Source organism: Dipodomys ordii, unplaced genomic scaffold (genome assembly GCF_000151885.1).
Source record: "Dipodomys ordii isolate 6190 unplaced genomic scaffold, Dord_2.0 Scaffold199, whole genome shotgun sequence".
NCBI lineage: Eukaryota > Metazoa > Chordata > Mammalia > Rodentia > Heteromyidae > Dipodomys > Dipodomys ordii.
The window spans coordinates 3,709,084-3,728,429 of NW_012267415.1; the positions used below are offsets into that span (position 1 = coordinate 3,709,084).

General features: G+C 33.3%; 1 protein-coding gene across 1 annotated transcript in view; it reads right to left on the bottom strand.

Annotated features, from left to right (window-relative positions):
* Lipi (lipase, member I) overlaps positions 1-19,346 on the bottom strand; it is a 38,286-nt gene that overhangs the window by 15,232 nt on the left and 3,708 nt on the right. Inside the window, exons 2-6 of the mRNA XM_013034883.1 lie at positions 7,848-8,309; positions 4,671-4,779; positions 3,029-3,130; positions 2,142-2,231; positions 1,002-1,169 (exon numbers count right to left, since the gene is read on the bottom strand). Coding sequence (XP_012890337.1) covers positions 1,002-1,169; positions 2,142-2,231; positions 3,029-3,130; positions 4,671-4,779; positions 7,848-8,309 — 931 coding nt within the window. The remainder of the gene's footprint in view (positions 1-1,001; positions 1,170-2,141; positions 2,232-3,028; positions 3,131-4,670; positions 4,780-7,847; positions 8,310-19,346) is intronic.

The window sequence follows — 19,346 nt, forward strand, 5'->3', positions numbered from 1 at the left end:
AAGGCTGAAATTTATTTCTCACTATGCTCTTTAGCAGTCCATGTATCCAATCTAAGTCATATTTAAGAAAATACTAGGCCAAGAAAGGCAATTCTCAAGTTAAAGCTAAAGCAAGTGAGTAACCCATACAGACTTGGGAACAGAAGAGGTCTATAAAAATAAAAGAATGGCAAAATTAACATACTGCATGTCTTGCCTAATATTCTCCATATGTAGTTACTCCTGAAAAACAACAACAATTCCTCTCTAAAAAATGTCAGGTTCAACTCATTTTTGACAATCATTCTTTATTTCTTGAACTCTTTGGATTTGAAAATCTTTCTGGAACATCCTCCCGTGATGCCGACCAGATGTGTACATGTTCATGACATTCCACAGCCTTGTATTCTTTTTGGAAAACACAATTTCTTAGACTATGCAGTTCTCACATACTATATTTATGTAGATTTCTTTTTTCTAAAATTCCCTATTGACAAGCCATTTGGTTTCAGAAGCCATAATGCTTCACTGCTCTTACCAAGTTTTATGGACTTCAAAGTGTGAACTACATATGACTTATGACTCTTGTTGAGAACCACTGAAAATAGTTGTAGACCATCACATAGCTTCACTTCATCCTTTATTTGATTCTAAGACTTCTTATTCAAAATATCAAGGGGGAAAACAAACCTCTCAGTTCTGCAAAGACTGTGAAAATTTCTTTAAGTGGATACAAAGTTGGATGATAGTGAGGTTTCCTTGTAATATCAAGAACCAGGGTCATTGGAATTGCCTACTACATAGAGCATAGGAAAACAGTTGGAAAAGTTTCTCTCATTGAACAGCTTATAAACTTTTAGTAGGGGAAAAAATAAATACTTCCTCTATCTCACCACAGGTAAATTGCTAGAAGTGATTAACATATTAACAAATATAAAACATAGTTTAGCTTTCAGCATATACTAATGCATTTGTTAGTGATCTTTGAAAGCACTTATCATCACTGTAGCAATCTCTCTCACCAAGCCGTGGACAGGAGTCTTTCATGAAACTGTCACAGTCTACACATAAACTACTCTTGTACTCTTTGTAGGAACCACAAGGAAAGGAAATAAAATTGCAGTCTGTTTCCAAAGCAGCCAAGAACAGATGAACTGCTCTCTGGTGGTCACATTTAAGATACTCCACTCCTTTGGGATGAAAATAAAAAGCACAATAATTGTAGTTATATTAAAGGGAGTTCAAGTAGAAGATTAAGTTCTACTTTCCTAAGTATAACTTATAGAAGTATTGACTATAACAAAAAGTTCTACTTCAAGCATAACTTATAGAAGTATTGACTACAACACAAAGTTCTACCTCAAGCCACCCAGTAAAAACCCTTGAGTTTAACATGAGATTAATATTACATTTTGGAAAGCAATAAACAACATAGAAAGTATATTTTAATATTATATATTTATATATAAATATATATATAATTTATATTTATATATATATAAATTATATATATAAATATATATATTATATATATAAAATATATAAATTTATATATTTTAATTTTAGTAACAGAAGTGCTGGGGTATTTATTAACTAACCCAGTTACAAATTTCTCCCTTCTAATTTAATCTTCCCACTTAAGATTTCCATCATTTGTCACTAGTGACTATAAATGAGCTACATTTTAACTTTATGATCTCCCTTTCCTTTCGTAGCTCCTCACAGCCTTGTTGTTTTGACTAAACTTCTCTAAGCTGCAATTTTTGAACATGGGCAACCTGAGCAGATGCCACTGTGAACCAAATCACCAAGTTTGTAGTAGTTCTCCATCTGTCCATGGACAGAGCAACCAAGTGCCAAGCAGTTTATAAATATGCTAATCTGGTATTGTGCTGAGAGTAAATGTTAAATTTATTGTTAAATGTTAAAAGTCTCCTGACTTTACTGATTGTGTTTCCTCGATGATTTCAAATGTCTCCTAATGTTTGTAATGATGAAATAAGTTCATTGGAACTCAAACCTAACAGGTCATATCATGGTGAAATGTTATATCCATGTTATGAATTAAGAAAGCTTGAATTAACCCTTTCTTTGACAAACTCTCCTCAACCATGGACCAAGATGAATCAAATGTACAGCATTTGAAAATAGGATTCGCATACCTGAGAAGATTGATTTAGGACAGCCGGGTTGTTTTTTTCCTCCATTTGGATAAAAATCTATATGACCTAATGGCTCTTGAATTCCTAAACCTAAGAAGAATAAGTGGGGAGGGAGAAAGAAAGGAAGGAGGAGCAAGAGGAGGAGAAGGTGGTGGAAGGGGAGAGGTGGGGGAGGAGAGGTAGCCAAGAATCACAAAGTGTACATTATTATGTCAGCAGCAATAATAAAAGTAGGTGTATAAAATTCATTGAAAATTAATCTTTAAATTTTATAAATTAAAATAAAAGCTACTTTAAGTTGCATATTTTACTCATTGTTAAGCTAATTCTTTGAGAAATGAGTAAAAAAAAACAAACAAAAACAGGAACCTAGAAAAATCACTAAGCGTAGGAAAGAAACATGACAGCCAATGACTGTCAAGAGCAAGAACAGAAAGAATTCTCTGTGTCTTGTGTAAAATTTCAGTGTCTATGATCATATGGCCTTTTTGGAACTTGATTAAAGCAAACTGAAGGCCCAATGTATCAGGAATAGTGTACAGCCTCATTAAGAAAGATCTTTCTCTTCTTAGAACCCCTATTCCCTCAAGGTCTATAGTTAATTTTTCAGTTTTTTTGTTGTTGCTGTTGTTGGTCCTGGGGCTTGAACTCTGAGCCTGGGTGCGGTCCCACAGCAATTCAGCTCAAGGCGAGCACTCTACCACTTGAGCCACAGCACCACTCCCAGTTTTCTAGTAGTTTATTGGAGATAAGAGTCTCACGGACTTTCCTTCCTAGCTGGCTTTGAACTTCTATCCTCAGATCTCAACCTCCTGAGTAGTTAGAATTACAGGCGTGATTACAATTTTTCACTTTTCAATAACTGAGCCAATTATTTGCTGTGTTACCTTTCGCATCAGAATGAATGACATCCACAAACTTGGCATCAGTGTAATCTAATCTGCTATTTGGTGGTTTTCCAGAAAATTTTGGGCCAGCAGGGTCAAGACCTGAAGCGAGAAAAAAAGGAAATTACTAATGTAATGAAGACTCATTTTATGGTACACTTGCATTAATATTACATTTAAAATATACACATATTTACACATATGCATGCACACATACAAGCCCATATTCATAAAGATCACCACACACACATAGGTAAATTAAATTTGAAAATAGAAGATTTTTTTCATTATTTGAATGTTCAAAGGCTAGAGAATTTAACCATAGTAGAAAGACCTTAACAAGACATTATAAAGTATTTTAGAGTTTTAAGTAGTAATTACTAGTAAACTATAATGAGTTTGTGCTTAATGAAACTTCTCTTACAGAAAACACAAAACCAAACCAAAAATATCACAATAAATAACACTTGGTCCTCCGTTACTCTGTGCTTTATTAGTTCATTCTGGATTGGCCTAAAAGGTCTTTTAGATGTTAAAAGCTATTTGAGTTGTGGCATAAGACATAAGTGTATTATCATTTGTTTCTCACAAGACTTCTCCAAATACTGTAATGAAAATAACATGGGCTTAAAATTCTATGGATTTGGGATATTTATTTCTGCAGTATCTTACAATATAAATAATGAATATATAGTAAGTGTCATGTCCATGAACTTGTCAAGACTATTAAAACATGTAGAGAGGAGATAATATTCAGATTCTTCAAAATGTCTATAAAATTGAAGAAAAATTATTTTTAAATTACTGTAAAACTTAATCTTGTTCTTCTTACAACCTTCTTGTTTTATGTAGTCATTTGACTGAGCAGCTCATTTATTTCTTTTCCTTTCCTATGAATCAGTCTAATACAAAACCTTTAAACCCTAATTTTTGCCTATTTTATTAAAAGATTACATTAGACTAAAAATTGTGTGAACATACTTTCTTATATAACTTGCTCTTTTTCCCTTTTTTGAAAGCTAACTAAAGATTCTATTACATTTTTGTTAATACTTGACATTATAAACAAATCTTCCAAGAATGTAGATATGAAGAATTCCTTAAAAACCATAAAATATTTGGAGAATGATAGTATTCTACTGATAAAAGTTACCACCATGACTAGAAGAAAGAATAAAAAACACCATGGTGGTTTGATTTGGCTAATGAATATTCTCAAGAATAACTTTTCCATAATAATAGGGGAAATTAGGATTCGAAGTTCCTTAAAAATTAGATGCAAACTCCTGCTTCTTCTAACACTAGAGAAAAATGTTTAAAAGTCTTAAAATACCTCAAAGGTTGTGAAAAATAAATGCACAGCTCTAATTTTAGCCAACAAATAAAAAATAATTTAGCAGCCAGGCTTTCTTGTAGTGATTACAGCAATGTACCCATACATTCTAGGTAGGCCTTCAAAGGTAGCTCATTTCCACATGCTCATTCAGCATTTAGAACCCAAAAGACTAGACTCTAACTAAAATAAGGGTTGTTATCTGAATATAACATAAGAAAAACTGAATGTTCACAAAATATCTATTGTTAATTGGAGAATCTATACATTTTAAATAAAATAACATCTGATATTTAGAAATGATTTTACCTGTTATTCTTCCAAGTTGGCCATGAAACATCTTGCCAACAAAGCCACTAATATGAGCTCCTAAGCTCATTCCTATGAGATGAAAATTATCAAGAGATGCCCCATGCTTCTGTAATGGAAAGAGGTTCATTATTTTCATTTAGGGGTAATCACAAGTCATGTCTCATACATCAACACTCTACAACTCATTATTTTTTTCTGTTTTAATCCACTTCTGGATAAAGTGAAGGGGACCTCACAATTCTGTTTTTTTTTTTTTGTTTGTCGTGGGGCTTGAACTCTGGGCCTGAGCACTGTCCCTCAGCTCTTCAGCTCAAGGCTAGCACTCTACCACTTGAGCTACAGCGCCACTTCTGGTTTTCTGGTGGTTTATTGGTGATAAGAGTTTCACAGACTTCTTGCCCAGGCTGGCTTTGAACTGTGATCCCCAGTTCTCAGCCTCCTGAGTAGCTAGGATTACAGGAGTGAGCCACCCGCGCCCGGCTTGAAATAATTTTATCTTTGTCCAACATGTGCCACAAGACTTGTGATTTGTCTCTATTCATTTATAATAATATCATTCATCTTTCATTTAAAAACTCTGAAACACTTGTTATTGCAGAATGGCATATGCAAAATGCCATTTAATCATTTAATTTTCAATGTATGTAATGATAATAATATAAATTGCTAGATTCTTAGTGTACATTATAATCTTATTATTACTATTATGATAGACATTGTTAGATTATTAATTGGCATTATTAGATACTTATATTTTGATAGGTACTTTGATACATGCTCTTAAATGTCTCATTTAATATTACTGCTTTATCTATAAATCATTTACTTTGATTATATTTTCCAAAATTGAGCAGGGAACTTATTAAACACTAAATAAGACTTCCAATGATTTCCTACTTTACTAATACAAAAGGCTCACATATTAAAGGCTTCTCCAAAGCCACATATAACTTAAGAGAATTTTCAAATGGCTATTGTCCTAATATATTTGTTCTCCAAAAGTTAGTATGTTGAAATCTTAGCCCTTAAAATGATGGCATATGGAGAAGGTGAGCCATGAGTTTAGAGTATCCAAGTATGGGAGTCATGCCTGATAAAAGATAGTTGTGGGAGCGCATCTGCTCCCTACCACATGTAAGGACACATGAGAAGACATCATCTATGAATCAGCAAGTAGACAGTCAGCAAGCCCAACTTCTTTCAGATCTTTGCTCTTGAATTTCTCAGCCAACTGAACTGTGAGAAATAACTTTCCGTTCAGTATTATTTTGTTATACCAGCTTAAATGGATAGACACAGGTCAGATCAGTTTGATTATGTATGTTAATCTGCCTGTCTTGTTGTATGACCATATTGTATCAAAAATCACAGGAAAATTAGGAAAATATATAAATCATTTTTTACTTCAGAAATAATGATGATGATGATGGTGATGATGATGATGATGATGGATTTTAAGGGATATTTTCCTTATCAAAATGGACTGTGATGGACTCAAATTTAAGTTTCAGTATTTCATTAGGCTCACAAAAGAGGCAGAAGGTAGTAGAGGAGAATTATAAGAAGAACACAGTCATGCCTATGTAATGCCATGGCAGAGGGCTTATTGGAAGATGTGAAACATTTCATATGATTGGAAAACTGGAATTAGAAACTTTCTACATAAACTTCCCCTCAAATCTGAGGAACTGTTTCTGCAAACTTCAGTGCTACTGATCTTTCTATCCTTTCCCCTTAATAAAAGTACTTTCCAAACAAAAGGAGAATCGTATCTAATGCTGTATTTCCTTAATTTCTCTACTTAACTCTCACACTTTCTACAAATTGGCATAAATTTCTATTACAGACAATTTTATTCCAAAAATAATCAACTATCACAATTTCATAGACTACCAATAAGAATGCATCTCCTCTGCCTTTCCAAAGATGATATGCTTTTCTACAGTGTTGGAGACAGGAAAAAGATAATAAAAGTTGGATTATTCAATAATTACTAAGCCTTACCCACTGGCTCATCATATACACACATACACATAGATTTAATATTTATACTATATTCCCAACAAACATCATTATAAAGTTTTTATCACAAATGTCATGAAATATAGTATATAGATATTAAGTAAGATGATAGTAGGTGACTCTGGTTCTGAACCCATCCTAAGCACTGTATGTGCCTACTTCTTGGATTTGCTATCCTCCCTGAAGATCAGCATAGTTTTGGAATTTCAGAACACAGTTCAAGTGTCCATTTCAAGCCCATGGAACATTCTTTTTCTCTAATTACTCATATGTATTAGGACAGACATGAATATCCATAAGCATAAACTTAGTAACCAAGAGTCACTGAAACTACAGATGACATAGAACTTGCCTCAGATTATTTGATCCACTTCAACCCTGAATGGAACTGGCCTTTGAGTTTGGCAGAAGTAGCTACTTTCCCCTTCATTTTATGACAACTCACTTCATTAAATACAAACATGCCAGCCATGTCTTTAGAAGAGTTATATAAATAATGAAATGATTAGCCAAGTGTAGTGTCTCATAAACATAATCCTAGTTGTGTATAAAGTTCAGATTGGGAGGATTCTGGTTGGAAGCTAACTGAGGCAAAAAAAAAAAAAAGCATGCATGAGATGACTAAAAAGCTCAACCAATAGAAAGATGGCGTTCTAGGTATAAAGGACACATTAATAGGAGGATTGTGAAAAAAAAAACAATACAGTCTCAGAAAAAGCCATTCTGATCAGAGGCTTAAGTGGTATAGTGTGTGCCTAGCAAGTACAGCCCTGAGTTCAAACCCCAGTACCATCAATAAAGCAAGAGAAATAAAGAAATAATTATACAGATTGTCCTCCTGTCTCACTCTATACAAATACCACTTTATTCTTGGTTCAATATGGGAGACTTAAAAAGAATTTATGAATTCTAACAATATTTTAAATAAAAGAGAGTAATAACAATAACTGGAATTTTAAGATAATTAAAAAATGAGATGGGATATTCAGGTACATAGCTATCATTTGAAGCAAGAAAACAAAACTGTACAAAGCAGCATATTAAAGTAATAATGCTAAATACTACAAAAAGTGATCAAATGTATCACCACGTTGGTGTATAGTATAACATTTCTTACATAACAAATACAATACATAAAAATTCCAGACTTACTAAAAGATTTAGAATGGATTCACTCAAACTCTCAGCAACTTTTCTGGTGTTTTTTACTGCTCGATTGTAAATAAAAGTTGTAGCACCCTGGTTCCAGTCCACAACAATTACATTAGCATCTTCTTCATTCAACAAAATCCTCAGAAACTTTTGAAGCCATGATGGGGTAGAGCCCAGCGGTCTGTATCCATGAATGATCCAAACTGTTTTCTTTTGTATGTTGAAATTAATGTTAAGTGAATTATTATGCTCAAAAAGTGGTTCTGCGCATTTCAGATTGTTCCTTGTATACATCATCAGAATGATTTTTATTTTGGGAACAAACAGATCTTTTAAAGAATCCTTTACATTTAGGTTGGAGAATTCAAGGCATGGTCTTTTATTTTCTGAAATCAGAAAAAAAGTCAAATAAATATGAAGATAATATTGGATCCTTGATGCTGTTACAAGTATAGATGTGAACTTGAGAGATAGAGGGTTTCACTTCATTATCACTTTCATATCACTCACTGAGTAACTTCAATACAAGGCTTAGGATAAAAGGCTTGATGAACTAGAAATAATTTTTAAAAATAAGTGAAAAATAAAAACATTAATAAATGCACAAGATCTTTTTTAATCTGACCAAAACAGAAAGTAGCAATGGGGCTCCTAACAAATAGAACGGTAAAACAAGGCACTCTATACAACATTTCTCATGAGTCAATTGCAAAAATATCCAAATACACTTATCAAAAATGAAAACCTAATCTTATTTGTAAACAACAACAAAAATTTCACACTTTCAAAAAGCCATTTTCTTTTCTTTTTTTAATATTTAATTGGGGCAATATTGAGGTTTGAACTCTGGGCCTTTTTCTTGCCAGATAGCTGGTTCTACCACTTGACTTATAGTCCTGGCTTACTATTTTTGTACAGGAAAGCCTGCACTTTGATCCTCCTGTGTGAACTTCTCAGTTATCTGAGGTGACAGCCAGGTACCAACACACCAGGCTTTTTATTGCTTGGGAAGGGTTCTTATGATATATTTTTTGCTTGAGCTCAACTTCAAACTATGATCCTCCTGATTCTCTCCTCCCTGTACTCTGGGTTACAGTTATCAGCCACTGCACTCCTCTGCAAAGGCCACATTCTTACCAAAATATAAATCACTTCAAGTTGGAAGGTAATCTACTTTCTCTTTGATAAAAATGGCATGAAAGAATGCATTTCTAAAGGAAGTTTACAAATCTGCCAATAAAAGGAGATAAATTAATGATGAATATTAACAAAAGCTTTAAGATGTACTCATATATAATCATATATACACATATGTATATATAGATATATAATCATATGTGCATCATTTGTGCTCATATATACTGAAAAAAGCCTCCGTAACTGTCTCAGTCTCTCTCTCTGTCTACTCTCTCATATGTAGGTCCTGAAACGAACTCAGGGCCTGAGTGCTGTCCCTGAGTTTTTGGTTTTGGTTTTGGTTTTGGTGGTGGTGGTGGTTGTTTGGTTTTGTTTTGCTCAAGGTTACTGTTCTACTATTTCAGCTACAGGTTCTACTTCTAGCTTTTATTTTTAGTAGTTTATTGGAGATTAGAGTCTCATGGACATTCCTGCCTCGGTTGGCTGAGATCTTCAGGTCTCAACCTAATGAGTAGCTAGGATTGCGGTCATAAGTCACCGGCACCAAGACAGAAAAATTCTCTTTACTTCACAATTTCTCAAAAGAATACAAATTTGAACAAATGATATCACTTACTATATGTCAGAGTTTTAAAATGTACAGTATAGAGAAATCCTTCAAATAAACAAGAAATAATTAAAGAAGTCCTACCAGTTGAGAGGCTGAGACAATGATAAGATTGATTTTAGCCTACACCACATAACAAGATCCTGTGTCTCAATAAAAATGCAGAGAAAAAAAAGAAAAGTGTAATAAGATTTCTGAGGATAAACATAACAAGCACTCACATTTAAGAATGAAGATCATAAACTGAAAACAATATTGCTTTGAAAATTTTATATTTGTGTGTCTGTATATATGTACAATATGTACATACCTTTAAAATATTTATATTTTTAAGAATTTTCTGTACAAATATATTAATCATAGGACTGTGTATAATGGCACAAAAATGTAAAATACTTTATATATTATTTTATATTGATGTAGAAATGTGCAGTCAATGTACCTAGCAACTCCTAATAATTTATCTATCTAAGAAGGAAGTGGGACAGAGAATGAAATAACTGAAAAAGACAGATAGTAACAGTGCTAAACCATGGAAAAATATATTTTTTAATTTGTTTTTCATTGATTTTCAGAGTAGAAATTTTTCTTTTTTTTTGTTTTTTTGGGGGAGTCCGGTCGTGGGGCCTGAACTCTGGGCCTGGGCATTGTCCCTCAGCTCTTCAGCTCAAGGCTAGTGCTCTACCACTTGAGCCACAGCGCCACTTCTGGCTTTTTTCTTATGTGGTGCTGAGGAATCAAACCCAGGGCCTCGAGCATGCAAGGCAAGTGCTCTACCACTGAGCCACCTTCCCAGCCCCCAGAGTCGAAATTTTTATAAGCACAATATCCAAAAGATTTATTTCCAATTGATTTTTATGAGAGTCCATATTCATATTTGTTTTGGAACTTCCATTTAAAAAGAGTATATAGGAAAGGAATTTTCAAATGCATTTCAAAAGCTTACAAAAGTATTCATGTATTTCTCAGCAATTATACTTTTCAAATGCATCACAAATCAAATACAAGAAATGAACTAATAAATATTTTAATAGTGTGCATAATATATTACATCTCTTATAATAAGTCTAATTTTAGAAGTATACATACAGTGTTGTCACAAATATTTACAGGAACACAAAGGAAGACAGTGAAGGAGACTCAAGGCCTGCACTCTATTCCCAGGAGCTATACTTGGAATACTTAAAACCTTGATACTGCATCTCTTCAAAGTACCAGAGGATAAGTAATTGAATAATGGAATGCACCGTGGTACCTATAAATGCTTCCTACACTTTGCAAATTTTATAGGGAATCATGTCATCTGCCTTATCAGCTGAAACATGAACAAGGGCCAAATACAGTCAACAAATCAAACTGCTGGTCCTCTTCAAACCCAAATAGATTTTACTTGAGCACAGGAAACGAACAGTGGGTTCTCTGTGATTAAAAAAAAAAGGAAACAAATAATCACCCTAAGCCCTCAGCAGAAATCTATACTTGATTACTAGATGTAGAAGTTATTGTAGAAAACTCTAGAATATCTTCACTGGGACATAAGATAAATATTATTTCAAAGCAGGAGAAGGAGGTAATAAAGAGAACTATTTATTATATAAAAAAGTAACAGGATCAGATGAAGAATAAAATGAAATATTTCAGTTCAGGAAAATTAAAAAAATGAAATAGAATAAATCATACACGAATGTTTTAACATGCAGACTTCATCTTATAGTAAGCAATAAAGAAAGGTGTCAAAATTATGAAGGAAAACTTAGGTGTAAAACAGAGAATTATGCAAATTAAAAGTTGTTGCTGTTCCTGAAGGCAGCAATTTTGATGGAGAGAAGAAGGTAGCAGCTACAGTAATTAAGAAAATAATTTTTCATGCTGGAATTTGCAAATTGAATAGGTTCATCACAACACAGAGGAAATCAGTTAATCAGACTCACCGATAAACTTCCTAGATACTTGTTTGGCTTTCCATGAAAGATTAAAGTATCCTAAAAATACCAAGGTAGAAAATCCAGGTTACACATCGAGGAATGGAGCAATGATGGCTTCATATTTTTCTTCTAAAACAGTAGATTGGACAGATAAAAATGTAATGAATGCCATATTCTAACTTTAAAGATTTGTGATATAATAATTTGGTAACTTTCTTGAAAGATATCACTCATATAGAATATGGTGTGCCTCCTAACATGATCACTTTTAAATAGGAATGTTTGATTTATTAATAGAGAGGCACAGTCTGAGAAAATAACAAGGGTTAAAGTAAGTCAAATAATGCTTCATAGTTAAATATTATAAGACAGAAAGGCAATGACAAAAGTCATTCTTCCATGCCCAAGAATGTAGACCAGGCTTTATAGAAGTGGGCATGTTGGAAAGCACTCCAAAATTAGATTGGTAGTGCTTTAACACTATATGGAAAACTGTGCATGTGGACTGCTGTTAAACAGTACACAATTCAGGCACCACACACCTGTAATTCTAGCTACTTAGGAGGCTGAGATGATATGTAGAGATAGTGATTCAAAGCCAGCTCCAGCAGGAAAGTCTGTGAGATTCTCATCTCCAATTAACCATCCATAAAAAGTTGGAAGTGGAGCTGTAGCTCAAGTGTGACAATACTAACCTCAAGCCAAAAACCTCAGGGACAGAATTCATGCCCTGAGTTCAAGCCCCGGGACCAGCACAAACAAACAAAAAACAGTACACATTAAATTCTACTCACTAAAAAATATAAAAGTCTAAGCAACAGTGCGTATACAAACATGCACACGTGCACATACATACGTAAACACACATGCACATACATATGTAGATACACATGTACACAATCGATAAGAAAATTTAAAAAGGAACAATAGAAAGTAGAAAGCATAAAGCAAGATAATATTTTAATAGATAAAACATGAATATGATATGCAAATTTATATAACTATATAAACTGATGTGATATTAAATAAGGAGGAAATTCATCTTTTGCACCAAAAAATTGGAAAAGAAGATATTCAAAATAGAAAGAGAAGCTTTTCAACAGAAAGGTTAATTTAGTCTTCAGAAAATAAAGGAATCTAGGTTAGTATGTTATCCTGACATGACAGCTCCAGTTCATCACCTATTTCTGAATTCACACCACTGGCCTGAAACTCAAAGTGGAGTGACATATCCCATTCCTCCATGAGTGATTGCTTTGAAAAATAAGAATATAAGAGATTTGAAACAAGCAGAAGCTTGACTTGTGACTTGCTAGGGCCTTGATCTCCTGTGCATTTGCCATCACTCTGAGAGCAATCCTATCCAGCCTGCTGGAAGATGAGAGACTGGTATGAAAGAGCTTAAACTGGGGTTGTTGCTAGTCAGCCAAGCTACCTGCTAGCTAGTCAACAGCAGGGGCTACTAGTGAACCCAACAAAAGCAGCAGTGCTCCTTATACAAATCCCTCCTGAATCCACAAATAGGAGCAGTAAGGCTTCACATCAAACACCAAATGGATTACATTTCATTTTTCTTTTCTTTTGCTTTTTATTTCTTTTTTGTATATATTTTTATTGTAAAAATACAGAGGGGTTACAGTTACATGAGTAAGGTGATGAGTACATTTCCTATTGAGCATGGTCACCTCCTCCTTTGTTTTTCCCCTACTATGCCTTCGCTCCCCACTTCTCCAATTCCTCCCTCCCCTGTCCCAAGTTGTATAGTTCATTTTTAATATAGTGTCTTGTACATCACATTGTTACAATGGGTCAATCTATATCCTTATTTCAGGATTTTGTTATTTCCCTTCCCCTCCCCAAATTAGAAAAAAATGTGTATACAAGATGCAGGACACAGGAATCAAATACAGTGCAAACAGGGGTTATAAATTAAGTAGAGAGAATAAAAATGAAAGCTATCAAGCACTACAAAAGTTAAACTAATGTAGTTGTTACACATGTACAGACTATTAAATTGATTTAATTCTGCTAGATTTTAAGAGTAGAGGGAAAAATTAAAATTTCAGTGTAAAGGAATCCTTGTAAAAATTATCCTTCAAAGAAGAAAGAACTTAAAATATTTCCAAACTAATTAGAGCTGAAAATTCATTCCCACCAGATCTACCTCATATGAAATACTAGTAAGAGTCCACAGGTTGAGATGAAAACACTAAACTGTAGTGAAGTCATATAAAAATACAAAGTCTCTGGTAAAGACAGATGATAAACATAGAAAACAATATTGCTGTAATTATTATCTCCCCATTTTATATTTTCTAAAGGATTTAAAAGTGCACAAAGATTATTACAACAGTATGCTAACGGGGACAAAATAAATAAAGATGTAACTCTTGTCATCAGTAACAAAGTACATCAGAAAGGAGCTGTAAACAGATTTTTTTATGCAGTTAAAGTTCAGTTCTGAAACAAGGACAAGATGACCCATTGCAGCAATGAGACTCACAAGACACTGTGTTGGAAATGAATTTTACAACTTGGGGTGGAGGGGAGTAGGAAAGGTGGGGAGAGAAGGGATGGTAGGAGCAAAACAAAGGAGGGAGAAACAATGTTGGACAAGAAATGTACTCCTTTCCTTACTTGTGTAACTCTAACCCCTCTGTACAGCATCTTTACAATAAAATAAAATTTTAAAAAATAAAACACTAAATAAAATATTTTTTATGTTCTGGTTTCTGTAAACAGCTAAGTACACTGAATAAAACATGCAGAATATAAAAGTTTCAACATTGGAAACCTTCTCCTCTGAAAAAAAGAGAAAATAAAATAAAATACTTAAGCCCTATTTTCTAAGAGGTTTGTGGTGGATGTAGTTTCTAGAGTATAGTACAAGAAAGGGTAAAACTATCGAAAACATAGCTCATTTTGCCACATGAGGCAAGAAAAATTGGGAAAGCTCAAATAAGTGGAATTTGAATAGTCAAATCCTAGAGAGGAAGACACTGTGCAGAAGATCTTAGAAACCTACAGAGCAGTTTCCTTATGTCTACTGCTTTATATATACCAATGCAAACAGAAGCCACAGGAGCTGGAAACTGAACAATTCTAGAAGTCATACAGAGATAAGAAGATATTAAAGGGTACAAATAAAGACAAAGAGAAAAAGGTTACAGACACGTATCTTACATGCACTTTGTGATAATGTTAATATCATAGTAATATGTTATTTATCTGTGCTTTGGGTGCATTCTCTTCATTATTTTAATATTTCCTTACATTTGTGGATATAAAATTTTCATTCATTTGATTTATAATAAGTCAAATAATTTAATTAAAATAATAATACCAAACTAATAACAGCAAAAAGCTGTTTTGATCTAAACTAGATTTTTAAAAAGTGTTAATGTCTTATTTGAAAATAGGACAAATAGAAGTTCTGGGAATGAGGTTTAATAATTCTGATGTGATTAGAAATTCAGGTGCAGATAGATAATATGGGATCTGATTGCCTACTACGTAGGAAGAGTGTGAGACTGCCAGTAATCTCAAAAGAGTTCACTCTGGGAAAGAATGCTGACAGCAATGCCAGGTTTCAAATTACAGAAGCAATAAGGAAAAAAATTAAATTAATGTTCAAGACATGTGAAGAGAGTTAAGAATAAGTGTTCTATGTTGTCCAGCTGGGTCTCCACAATGTATTTCCATTATAATTTATCATAGTGTGAAACACATCAGGAAAATTAAAACCATCTTGAGATGTGGACAGTGCCTGGGACATGGGCAGCTCAGGCCCCTCCCCAACTTCTTTGGTGACTCTAAGAATATTATCTCACCCTTCCACTCTGAGCTACAGTTTCCTAATTTTTTTAATATTATTTCATTATCTCCTTTTTTATATAAATAACCATAGCTGTACATGTTTATGTGTTTCTGTGTCATGTTTCAACAGTATATAATGATCATACTAGAAGAATTCACATATCCATCATCTCAATTTAATTATCATTACTTTGTGATGGCAACCGTCAAGATTCTTTTCTCTATATTCAGTGAAATGTACATCATTATTACATATTGTCATCTTAAACATCTACTAGAATAATTAACCAGACTGTTTTCTCTTGAATTATAACATTGTACTTGTCTGTCAGTCTCCCAATTTTCCTTGGCTCCTTTGTTCTTCCAAATTTTTGCCAATCACTCTTCCTTCTTATCTGCAATATCACACAGTATTTGGCTTTCTGTGATTGGCTAATTATACTTAAAATTATGATTTCCTCATCTTTTAATAGAAGGCTTTAAACAGTCCCTGCTACAATAATTCTCTTTAATTTCAAACACATGTTCACTGATGGTAAACTGCTAAAAACAAGTTATTTTGTTTTGTGACTTTCAGTTTTGAGCAAACCAAAAACAGAGGGTCCTCAGAGCATTCCACCTCACGCTAGTTAGAACAGCCATTATCAATAAGATAACCACAGACGCTGTCAAGGATGCTGACAAAAGGGAACCCTAATACACTATTGGGGGGAATGTAAACTTGTTTTACCACTATGGAAAGCAGTGTGGCGGTTCCTCAAGAAGTAAACATAGAAACTACCCCTAAGATGCAACTCCTGCAAAAATGTGTTTGTGTGTATGTGTGTGTGTGTGTGTGTGTGTGTGTATTAACCAGAATACAATAAAGCCCCTAGCACAACCATGTTTATTGCAGTGTTCGCCATAACCAAAGTATGGAATCAGCCCAGATGCCACTCAATCGATGAGTGGATCAAAAAAATGTGGTATTTATATATGCAATAGAATTTTATTCATCCAATAAAAAGAATGGTATTAGGCCATTTATAAGTTATGGGAAGACTTGGAAAAAAATATGTTAAGTGAAGTAAGTCAGGCTTACAAAGGATCCATGCTTTACTTTGCATGTGGAAGCTTGATTTAGCTTACAAATTCATAAGTAAATGCAATGGGTAGTATTCAGTTCATATAGATGTATTAATGGAAATATGTTAAATTAAATAGTCTAAGTGTTTAGAAAGCCAAAATCAGAGCTCAGCAAAACAAAAAAAAAAAACAAGAAGCAAGTCCTCAAAACAGGAGAGGTGGGGTCAAGAGGAAAGTAATGGACAAATGAAGAGGAGAAGGGGGGTATGGGGAAATGCAGCCAAGAATCCAATGTATATCCTACATGGATGAGAATGTTATAAAAGATGACATTAATGTAGGTATTTTCTATTCACAAATTATTTTAAGTGGAAATTCCTTTGAACAACTTCCTAAAGATACTCATTATAATAACAAAATAATAAATAATGGAGGAAGAGGAGAGAAGATGCTTTTCATAGTGGTAAAACTATGATTTCCACAAAACAAGAAGGGGGAGGAGGGAGAAGGAGGGGGGAGGAGGAGGAAGAGGAGGAAGAGGAGGAGGAACAGGAGCAGGAGGTATGAGGAGGAGAAGGAGAAATCATGAAATCAACAAGACTTGAAAGAAAAGGGATATATAATGTGTAAGAAAAAATACATGTTAAAAAGTGAAAACAAAGAAGGTATTGATTCTCACATACATCCCGATAATATCTGTAAATGACACTCGTATTCCCAAAAGTAAGCATAAAATTTCCTTCCTTTTCCCCATTTTTGAAAACAACATGAGTTGTTAATAACAATATCAATAGTAATAATAACTGATGATTATTTAGAAATCACTCTATACCAAGTTTTATGCTATTTTATATTACCTTTCCCTTCCATTATTTTGTATATGATAGTTGGATACCAAAAGTCTCCAAGATTTATAATCCAGTATGGCAAGCTTCAGGACCCACATTCACCCCCAGTACCACCAAAAAGAAAACCAAAAGCAAATAAAAAGTATATTGTTATTGCTATCAAAAGACATAGGCCACAAGGAGTATCTGATTAAAATATAAGAGCATCATATTTATTGAGCATCATATTTATGGGCTAAGGTATATAAATATTTGAGCACCATAAATAAGTCCCTATCAGATCAGTAGCTCATTTGCTGATTTGTGAATAGTAAAAATAAGGACCCTTTAGAGAACAGAATCACAGACACAAAGCAATTTACTCACTTTCAAAATGGAGGTTTGTTTGATATTACAGCTGGTTAAAACATAAAACTATAGAAATAAGTTTAAAGTCTGTGCAGGCTAGTGACACAATCAGTAAGACAAAAATATTTTTCCAAGCACAAATAGATTTTGTGCCTGCTATGTAGTTACTCCACCAAATTGAACCGTGTCTCCAACCAAAGACAAAAAAATGATTTTAACTCTTATTCTCAAACAATCAAACCACATTTAGAAAATACATACACTTAAAGTCATAAGAAATCAAGATACTTAACCAGTAACAATTTCATTGATGGAAATATGTGGAAAATGTTTGAGAACAAATCTGACTACCTAAGCAAATTAAAGTAGCCATTAACAAGTCTTAGAACCAGGAATTGTTCAGCAGTGGCTTAAAAAAATATCTCATTACCTTATCTAGAAAGCTGACTGGGAAATGTGTTTAGAATATAGTTGACTTGGCTAATTCCCAATGATCCTGATTTGGAAGACAACTTTGTATTTTTCCATAGGTAACCCTCTGAAACAAGTATTGCATGAAAAATGAATAAAAAGGACCTACATCCGGAATTGTCTAAAGAATGAAAGCAAAGTGACATGGAGAAAACAGAGTAGATTATTCTAATGTGATTGATATGGCTTTATAATTGGCCCAATAGCATATTGATGTTATCTCCTCTGAACTTCCCGATACAATGATATAGTACTCCCACTATTATTTCCATTTTGAAGTGAGGAAACTGAGGTTCATTTCAGTTATGTTATCTAGTTACAAGGTTAAGTAAGTTGGCCCCAGAGAACAAGTTGTTGGACATGAAACAGATGTTGTATTTTTCAAATTTCATGTTCTTTTAGGTCACCCTTGTACTTAAGAGATCACTATATTAATTAATGTTGTTTGTAGTTACTTAGTTTAAGTAAGTCACTATAAATAAAGTAATATTGAAAATAGATTGATAAAATCAATTTAGACAAATAGAAGTATTTTGTTGAGAGAGTAGGCTCAGAATATCAAGAGTTTGGGAAAGATCATGGCCCTCTAAACAGAATACTAAAATTGTATGGCTTTGTATACTGCTTCTACTCAAAATGTGGCTAAATAGAACTTCATGACTTATCTCCAGTTAAGCATAACAATTTGCTTGAAGCAAGAGTCCCAGGTATTCTAGCACAGTTATATGGTTACAGAAAAATGTATCCAAATGCCTATATTCCACTTTTGTCAACTGTGAAGTAAGAAAGCTAGAAAATATAGATATAACACTTTTACCAAGTTATGGAATACAGTGGCTGGTAAACTAAGTTTTTTTGAGACAAATATGGTTAGGAATCTAAGAATAGCTCTTTGATTTTTAAATGATTGGAAAAAATTCAAAATGATAGTGTATTATTACACATGCAAATTACATCTAAATTCAAAATTTCTGTGGTTTCAAATTGAAGTGCTAATATTACACATCACACAAATATGTATTCAAAATCTTTAAAAAGTAAAATGTAAATTATAAACTGTACAGAACTGTATGAATTATATAAAGTTATCTAATTATTATCCAAATAAAATTATGACAAATAATATTAATTACTAATTGACTTTAAAAGTGTTTTCCTTGCATGCACATTTAGGAACTGTTTGAGACACATTTGAAACATAAAGAAAATCACCTGCTCCATGGAATACTAATCATTTTGAATTTAAAATTTACTGCTGTATTTATTGCAATAAAATATTTCT